This window comes from Dermacentor silvarum, chromosome 1, assembly GCF_013339745.2.
Source record: "Dermacentor silvarum isolate Dsil-2018 chromosome 1, BIME_Dsil_1.4, whole genome shotgun sequence".
Taxonomy (NCBI): Eukaryota; Metazoa; Arthropoda; class Arachnida; order Ixodida; family Ixodidae; genus Dermacentor; species Dermacentor silvarum.
In genome coordinates, this window is record NC_051154.1 from 194,490,940 (window position 1) to 194,500,798 (window position 9,859).

Sequence of the window (9,859 nt, forward strand, 5' to 3'; positions counted from 1 at the left end):
CCAGCGACCATTGATACATGTATTGCAAAAACTGATTACCTGTAGAGGATAAGTCATTTTCTCTTCTACCCGTAATGAGCACCGTAAGGTCATCAGTGTAGGCAGTAAGGTTCCCTGGTAGCTTAGTGTAAAATATATCATTTAAGTAAACTAAAAACAGCAAAGGGCCTAAGATGCTGCCTTGCGGCACGCCCGATTTTATGTATTGGCCATCAGACAGAGCATCATTGTGTGCCACAATTTGTTTACGATGTTGAAGGTATGACCGTATCAATAAATTAGGAATCCCCCTTATACCATAGTGGCTTAGTTTATTTACTAGCAAGTCATGGTCGATTAAATCGAAGGCTTTGGAAAAGTCAATATAAATTCTGAGGACAAGGAGCTTGTCTTCAAATGCATTTATGATGAGTTCCTTTTGCTTGAGAAGTGACCACCCCATTGGGTCTTTTTGGTCTGAACCCGAACTGATCATTCGACAAAACGGAATGCTTATCTAAGAAATTAGTTATTCTCGTGTGAATTATTTTCTCTATAATTTTAGAAAGTACCGGTAGAATAGAAATTGGCCTATAATTTAAAAATTCAGAGGTATCGCCTCCTTTGTGTATCACAATAACTTTGGCAATCTGCATCTGCTTAGGAAATACTCCACTACTGAGACAAAGGTTGAATATGTATGTTAAGATTGGAGCTAACAAATCAATTACATATTTTAGAGGTTTTATTTGAAAACCGTTAATATCTAAAGTCCTACTGTTTTTAAGATTTCTGAATACAGAAATTATTTCATTTTCAGTTGTAGGGGACATGAACATCGACATCGAGACTCCTGGTGCTTGGTGAATTGACGTGTTGGTCGAATGAATGGGAGAGCAGAGTGTATAATCGAATAAACTGGAGTCAAATTAATGGAAGTCTGAACCTGTAAACACGTAGTTTAATAAAAACTGCTTTTCTGGCTACAAAGCACACAATTTTAGTACCTCAGTTATTGCAGTACAGTATCACAATCAGTTTTCTGTTGCCGGCCCTTGTACATAGTAAAACTGAATTTGCAAATATAAACTTCCGAAATGTTCGAACTTAAACATCTTTAAGTAACTGTTGCAGGTATAGATATTTCCACCAAATGTTCCACTATGCCCCAAAATGGTGATCCTTAACTCTTTCAGTGTCGAGCTTTTTCAGAGGTGACGCACCACCAGCATCTGATTCCCCCCCCCCCCTCCCCATATTATACATGAACACAGCAGTTTATTTTTGGTTATGCAGAAGGGAAAAAATTACACTGATAATGGCAAATCCTCTCTTGGTATGGTCCTAAGATTCCTATCGGACATCAGTGACATGGCAGGACAGAAACGAATGTACCGGTATGTCAGTGGAACTTAAAGGGTTAAAAATAAGTTGCTGGTCCCTTTCAGTGATTGCTTCAAGTGGTGTACTAAAATGACATTGCAAGCAGACCAAAGAACCACCATAAACCATACACAGAGCAACTAAACATGATACACTATGTCATCAAGCTGTACCTGCTAAAGAGTGATTATTCTAGACCATTTATTTGACTTGGGTTAGGGGTTAATTAGTGCTGATCATGCTGTATACTGGTGCTTTATTTTAACGTTACCAGAATTTGTAAAAATTTCCCGTGGCATATAGCACAAATCTAGCTATTGAGATGGATTACTCGAAGAGGCAGACACTACTGCCACTGAAAATCAAAATAACTAATCAACAAAATTTTACTCATATAAACATTTTAACTAATTACTATAATGCACAAATTGCAATACACAAATTGAAGCCACTGATTACAAAGGACACAACCACTTGAAACAAATTTTGAAACTAACATCGGTCTTGAAATAAGTGCTGGCAAACTTGAGGTGAAAATGCACTAGTGTGCCACAAATTCTTAACAAAATGTATTTTTATTAATTGAAGCTCAAATGTTACTGGAATACCAATGCATAATGTCACCTGTAGTAGTGGGTTTGCGACAATATTGTCCCCACTACTACAGGTGAAATTGTCGCAAACATTGGAACGCTTATCTCGAAACTGCTTTCATCCACAGAACTCATTCCAAGTGGATACGACTTTCGAAGTCACCAGCTATAACTCGTAAATTACAATATGTGATGTAATTAGTTCAAAAGTCAATTAGCAAAACATTGATAATTGGTGCAATATTCATTTTCATTTCTCCTCCTAATGATGTTCACTTCTATGGTTCACTTCAGGGGTTTTATGTGCCAAAACCACTATCCGATTACGAGGCACACTGCAGTTGGGGACTCCAGATTAATTTTGACCACCTGGGATTCTTTATGTGCACCCCAATGCACGGTACAAAGGCATTTTCACATTTCGCCTCCGTCGAAATGCTGCCGCTGCGGCCAAGGTTTTATACCGCCCCCTTGTGCTTAGCAGTGCAACGCCACAGCCACTAAGCCACCAGAGCGGGCAAATATATGAGTCAAACAAACACACCTGATATGAAGAAAAAAATCTAAGCAATGTGTATACCTCACAGAACATGGACAGTGATAGCCGAGGGAGCCTATTATGTGTTAACGTTAAGCACCCTCTAGGGACACATGTAGAAGACACGTGCAACGTTTATGCAGATAGGCCTGCTGCCTTTATCAACGTTTAGCTGTTACTCTGCCCGGCATATGCCGTAAATCATGTACATCGATTAAAGGGCATGTGTTGCATATAATCCGAGTGTACACTCAAATGACCATATGTTGCCGATGTGCAAGTCACATAAAGGTACAGTGCTTACCTAGAATAGTGGTTCAATGACAGGCGCTGCAATACCAGTGTGAACATACTGTGTGTGATCCCCTTGTGAATAAAGTCAATTCTAGGGTGTTACGTGTGAAAACCACGAGCTGATTATGAGGCACGCTGTAGTGGGAAATACAGATTAATTTTGACCACCTGGGGCTCTCTTAACAGGCACCCAATGCCCCGTACACGAACATTTTTGCATTCCGCCTCCATCAAAATATGGTTGCCACGGCTGGGATCGAACCCACGACCTTGTGCTCAGCAGCACGACCTTGTGCTCAGCAGCACAACGCCATAGCCACTAAGCTACTACAGCAGGTGACCTCTTCGTGAACTACTCATGTTTCATATTAAGAAAACCTGTGCAATATGTTATAACAGACACCACCAACTCCAGGCATAACCAAGTCAGTGAAGTGCTCATAAAATCTATTACCATAGAAGCATGTGCTATGAAACTTTCACCATACCTGCCCATGAATGTCTCCACACACAGTGACAGGTGTGGAGACAGGTTGAATGTTGCATTCTTCCAACAGCAGCCGGCAAACAATGCCACACAGTTTCTGGAAGAGTAAACAGTGAATGATCATAACTTTTATTAGGAAAAGTTAAATCCCAAACCAAAGTGGCTCATTGGAGAATATAGAGGTTCAGGTACTTCAAGGCAGGTTTCACACTTAACACGTGGGTAATGTTTGGAAAACTTTGAGGTCGAGTGAACTACTATGAAGCAGTATTAACTAATGTAGATCTCCACTTTCCCTTTGTAAATCTATCCCCCTTTTAGAGATGTCCACAAAGCTCATTTGGATAGTGTAGCATGTCTTAAGATAGTGTATCACGACAGTGAATCAAGTCCTAAGAGCAGAGCATGCTGACACCGTCTATAGAAATCAGCTGGGAGGGCAACAGACAAGTCCAACTAGCTCAACTGTCCATCCTGTCGAAATTCTAACAATCCAATAAATTTCAGTTTGAGAACACAGACGCTTTGCCGCCCAAGTTCATCAGTAGGAGTCATGGAGTTCCTAAAGATTGAAACACAATGCACAACAGTAATTTATACAGGTAGCCAAATCAGGATGCTACTGAAAAACATCTGCAGATTCGCACAGAGATGAAATGTAACATCAACAGACACACACCAAACCATGGGCTACAGTTACACATAGGTGACAATTCTGTAGCGTAATAAACTGCTCCAGAGGCATGTTTTCACTGAGACGCTTACTTAATATACTCCTATAGGCTGAATGACTGCGTGCGATAACAATATACTGCAGCTTGCCGCTACAGAAACAGCCCATGCATTGTGTACTAGCGGTTATGCCAAAGTGCTCAGAAAAGGCGCGTACATTTGAGTACGTCCCCGTGACAGAAAATAAGAGTATGCCCGCTCGAAGCTTTCCGTGTGCGCTAAGACGGGAAACGCTTCAGCCAGTGTCTTCTTCTGTCATTCAAGCACCTAAATTATCGCAAGTAAGCGGCACGTTCCTTATTTCTTTTGTGCTTGATTTAAATGACAATTACCTTAGCTCACGCAAAACAACCACCATGTGTGTAACATCGCAAAAGTGTAATTATACGACCAAAGACATAGTTGCTTTACAGCTCTAAAAGTCAGGCTTAGTATTATAGAGCTGTGACGACTTGTGAAATCCAAACAAAATTTCAGTCATTACCAGACGTGAATGTCGTGCAAGAAGAAAGTATAGCTGTCAGTTCAAGCCAACGGTTTGCTAATCCTTCCAACAGTCATGACCATCCAGCAAGATCTAGCACACAGTCGTGGCTTCCCAGACTCAATGTGTTCTCTAGTAAAGGTTGGTGATAACAGTTAAGAACGTCTCACACCCACTGATATCTCGCATCCACCCACCTAACCAGCGCACGCATCGATTCCCGGGCAAAACTAGGTCCTATTCACGACGTTTTAAGGCTAGCTGACAACTACGCCAAACGTGCGCCAGCCTTTCACAAAATTGTGCCCACCTTTAGATCGTTTTCTGGCAAATACTTGCATTCTTTCGCGATATCTATCCATCTATCAACATCAAGCATCGCTTAAATAATTGCAACTGTCACAGGTCTCACACATTCACCACAGCAAGAACGATGGAAACCATATAAAGCAGCTCCGCACTAGTTTGACGACGTTCGTAAAATGTTTATAATGCAACACATTTATCAGCATAAACTAAAATAGCATAAAATAATGTAATCGGCTGGTTTTTCATGTAAATTAGTTTTGAGAAAGTAGTTTCATTCGGAAGGCGTTGAGTGAAGCCGCGCAGCAAGCACTGCCTCGCGTTGTGGCTGTGGCAGCGCTGGCTAGCTCTGGCTGCTCTGGCATAGAACATAGAGTCGTCGGAAAAATGGCGTCTTTACAGACGCTTCTACCCGCTCCTACACAGTCTGTTTTCGATCGAGGAGATGAAGACCGTGCGAGGAAACTTGCCGCTCCTTCAACGCACGTCGCACTCACTACGCGGTCTTCGCCACCGTATGGTATGCGAAAAGGCTGGGTTCCCAGAAGTCTCGAAGACTACGGTGATGGCGGCGCCTTTCCTGAGATACATGTCGCGCAGTATCCGATGGACATGGGCAAAAAGAAGGACAAGACTACTTCGAATGCACTTCCAGTACAGATCGATGCCCAGGGAAAGATCAAGTATGATGTTATTGTGCGGCAGGGTCAGTCGAAAGACAAGGTGATTTACCACCGATATCAAGATATGCTGCCGTCAGAGATCACTACCGACGACGACCCGTCTCTGCAGAAACCAGATGAAGAGGAAATCGAGAAAACGACTGAAGAAACACGGTTGGCGTTGGAAAAGCTCACTCAGTCAAAGATTTCAGCAGCAATGCCGGTTCGGGCAGCTGAGAAAACAGCTCCTGCTCAGTACATTCGGTACACGCCGTCTCAGCAGGGCATGTCGTTCAATTCAGGTGCCAAACAGCGCATTATCCGGATGGTTGAAGTGCAGAAGGATCCTATGGAACCGCCAAGGTTCAAGATCAACAAGAAGATCCCACGAGGACCCCCATCACCGCCGGCGCCCGTCATGCACTCGCCGACACGCAAGGTGACGGTCAAAGAGCAGCAGGAGTGGCGTATCCCGCCCTGCATATCCAACTGGAAAAACGCCAAGGGCTACACCGTTCCCCTGGACAAACGGCTAGCCGCCGACGGCCGTGGCTTGCAGCAGGTACACATCAACGAGAACTTCGCCAAGCTGGCCGAAGCGCTGTACATCGCCGACAGGAAAGCTCGGGAGGCAGTCGAGATGCGGGCGCAGCTCGAGAAAAAGCTGGCCCAGAAGGAAAAGGAGAAGAAAGAGGAGCATTTGCGCCAGCTGGCTCAAAGAGCCCGCGAAGAGCGCGCCGGCATACGAACGCAGGCTGCCGCCGCCACCGTGGACGAGGACGTGCGCGAAAGAGACCAGCTGCGTTACGAGAGACACAAGGACCGTCAGCGCGAGCGTAACATCGCCCGTGCAGCACCGGACAAGAGGTCCAAGCTGGAGAAGCAGCGCGAGCGTGACATCAGCGAACAGATCGCGCTGGGCATGCCTGGTGCGCGTCCTGCTGAGGTCCAGTTCGACCAGCGCCTCTTTAACCAGAGCAAAGGGCTAAGCAGTGGCTTTGGCCATGATGACGCCTATGATGTGTATGACAAGCCATGGAGAAGTGCTCAGCCAGGCGTCTACCGACCCAAAAATCAAGACAAAGAAGTATATGGAGAGGACCTTGAAAAGCTAATGAAAACATCACGATTTGTGCCTGACAAGGAGTTCTCAGGAACAGACCGTTCTTCCCGGCGTGATGGTCCTGTACAGTTTGAACGGCTTGAGGAAGAAGATCCGTTTGGTTTGGACAAGTTCTTGACAGAAGCGAAGAAAGCCAGCAAGAGGCCCACTGAGGATCAGGACCACCACAGGGACAAAGGAAAAAGGCGCAAAGATTAAACATTTGTTTGCTGTGCAGTGCTGAGCAACATGAACTATGCTGGGACATGTAGCTCCCTGTGCTGGTGGTCCGTTCTTGTGATCATCCCAGAATGAAAGGCTGCCTGTGATGTGAGCACGCGGTCAGCAGCATAGTTTTGTGACTGCAGGCACTCTGCATGGACACTGAAATTGACATATTTGTGTATACATGTCAATAAGCTTGGTCACCATGCTGCTGGCAGCCATGTTGCACATTGTGACCATCAGGCATGTGGCATTGGCTAAATGCTCACTGCAGTTGAGTAGAGCTTTTGCCGCATTACATGCTGTAGTGCGTTGAAAATGTGTATTGCTTGCTCGTTCATGAAGATTTACTTTATTGATATTGCCTCTGATCTTTTTGTTGAATGTTTTGTGATCATGTCAGATATTCATTTGAACTTTCCTGGGGCTTGCTCATGTTTTGTCAGCCTTTTTTCCCGTTTTTTCAACTACTCTCTCTTTTGTGCATTTCCATGTGGGGAAAGAATGTTCATTTGTCACTCCTACGTGAATAAAGAGCAAACAATGCTGTCCTTTTACAGTAATTACTTTGTTGGGCAACAGTGACATTATTTTGAATGCAGACAGTTGAGGCCCAGTACTTCAAATGTGTTCATGTGAAGCAGAAAAAGTATATGCAATTGTGTTGTGGTATAAAACAAATTAACTGTTTGTTTTCTGCCATACCACTGCATTTCTAGGGAGTGATAAACTTTTTAACTGGATTTTCTGAAGATAAAAGGGGCTTTGAAATAGTAGGTCCCTGCTAGAAACAATGCTGAAACATTGCATGTTGGCATTATACTGTGACCATTGAAACTTGTGAGCCATGTGAAGGGCCAACTGGGCTGCCTGATACATGATTCACATTGCGACACAGTTTACAGATGGCATTGAATGGGGTAGCATGACATGTTTGTGCCTACTTGAAATTTTAGTCTAGTATGGTTCATTGAGGTTTCCTGTAATTTCTAGCTGCATCTTGATGAGGGCACACACTGTAAATGCACCCTTGTGCCAAGAGTTTGGTGCATGTTAAAGAGGCCTAGCTGCACCTCTTGCTGATGCAGACGTTTCTTTGCCTTCTTGTCATTGCAAGTTTATGGCATTGCACTTTTTTAACTAATGCACCTGTGAAAGTGCTTTGCTGACCTGCTCAAGAGAACCAGCCAATAGTGGCATTCATCATCTCTATATGGCTGTCTCTAGCTCAATTCCTTATTTCATTCATAATGTTGAAACAATCACTATTGGCAGAATTTGTTCTGTGCATTGTTTGCTTGATTAATTGTAAAAAAATTGTTAGATAAAAAATTTGGTTGTGTACAATAATGTGTATAATGGCACAAATGTCCAAAGCTTATGATGTCTCCAATATGCACGAAAGCATTAACAGAGTTGCTGTAGGGCCCTTTTTAAAACACCAGATTTTCGAGATCCATGGATGAACTTTCACAATGTGTACCTTGGGTAGCCATTTGTATAGCTTTTTAATGTTAATGCATTAATTATGGTTGTTTTTGGTGTGTGGCCTTGCTCATGGTTTTGTGATGGGTTCACTTTTTCCATTGAATCTAGTTTTTTGTGCTAAAAGCCACAACTTAATTTCTGAATTTTAATATATTGGTTCAACGCTAGGGAACAAGGTGGAAGAATGAGGGCACGAGCTGTGGGGGGGGTGTTGGAAGACGACGACGTTAGGGACTTGCCTGTGCTGCCTGTCTTTTGTATATCAGCTGTAAATAGATTTCTCTGTTACTTTAATCCTTGTGTCACATTTTGGCGGAAGTGCGGGCTACATCTCATGCAAGACTGAGCTCCGGAGCAGACGTAGCCTGGCCGTTACCACCATGCCGACTGATGAAGAGGCTGCAACAATGGCGACCACAACGGTGCCCACCATGCCAACCGTCATCTTGGCTCAGCCCTGTGGCCCTGGCACGTTTATGGGTACCAACAACCTGGACGTTGAAGATTGGCTCCGGCTGTACGAGCGTGTCAGCGAAAATAACAGGTGGTATCAGACCCTTATGTTAGCCAATGTGATCTTCAACTTGACAGGCATGGCAAGGTTCTGGTTTCAGACACACGTAGAGGAGTTATCGAGTTGGGATAAATGCAAGAAAAAGCTCTGCGACCTTTTTGGAAGGACAGTTGGACGACAACGAGTTGCGAAGAAGGAACTTGGAACTCGCGCCCAGACGTCGACCGAGTCATACGTGACATATATTCAGGACGTTCTTGCCCTTTGCCGCAAGGTGGACGAGCGAATGCCGGAAGATGAAAAGGTGAATCACGTGCTGAAGGGCACATGATTCACCTTTTAACCTTCTCGTGTACAAGAACTGTACCAGCATCGACGACATCATAAGTGAATGCAGACGTTTCGAAGAAGCCAAAGGCCGTCGAATTGTTCATCAGTATACCCCGCACCTCCACCAAAATGTGACACAAAAATTAAAGTAACAGGGAAATCTATTTTACAGCTGAACCCCATTGACAAGTTTTTATGAAACAGTAGGAAGAAAATAATGTGAGGAAAAAAGTGATCCAAAAGACCACCAGAATCAAAGAAAGCAGTGCAGTTTAAACTTAACGAATCCCTGAACCACTTTTTATCGAAGTGGAGAAATGCATTTGAAGTTAGATTATTTCAGAAATACCTTTCCGTGAACAGTTGTTTAATGCATTCATCAGAAGTGGAGATATTGGCATTTAAACATGCCGTTCGCGGTGCTTCCGCTCCTTAGATGATTTGCACTGCGAAGGCTATGGCGGAGCGGGGTGTGCCCAAAATGTTCCCCGTACTGACCGTCACCGTGGCACGCATTTCAAATTTGATTTTGCATGTTCACGTAGACGCCACTGTTTCCAATTTTGGCACCTACAACGCGCCAAATAAGGTTGTCCTGCGCAAGCCGCAGTGCGCTCAGCCAGTGGACTTGTCATGGCAATGTGGAGCAGCTGCGGTATCTATGCTATGTAGCAGACCGCAGCTGCATGCAACTGCAGTGTTTGCTTTGTGCACGGCAGGGCTAGAGTGTGTGCTCGTGCTC

General features: G+C 44.1%; 2 protein-coding genes across 2 annotated transcripts in view; one reads left to right on the plus strand and one right to left on the minus strand.

The window, feature by feature from the left end:
* The window catches only part of LOC119436600 (serine/threonine-protein phosphatase 6 catalytic subunit), a 35,708-nt gene extending 30,727 nt beyond the window's left edge, over window positions 1-4,981 (minus strand). The window contains exons 1-2 of the mRNA XM_049658961.1: window positions 4,801-4,981; window positions 3,276-3,371 (exon numbers count right to left, since the gene is read on the minus strand). Of these exons, the coding sequence (XP_049514918.1) occupies window positions 3,276-3,371; window positions 4,801-4,869 (165 nt within the window). The 5' untranslated portion in view covers window positions 4,870-4,981. The remainder of the gene's footprint in view (window positions 1-3,275; window positions 3,372-4,800) is intronic.
* Window positions 4,982-5,090: 109 nt separating this feature from the next.
* LOC119436599 (SNW domain-containing protein 1) lies at window positions 5,091-7,336 on the plus strand. Its single transcript, XM_037703501.2, has one exon. It carries the CDS (start codon window positions 5,184-5,186, stop codon window positions 6,777-6,779), a length of 1,596 nt encoding a protein of 531 aa, XP_037559429.1. The 5' UTR covers window positions 5,091-5,183; the 3' UTR covers window positions 6,780-7,336.
* The last annotated feature ends 2,523 nt before the right edge of the window (window positions 7,337-9,859 follow it).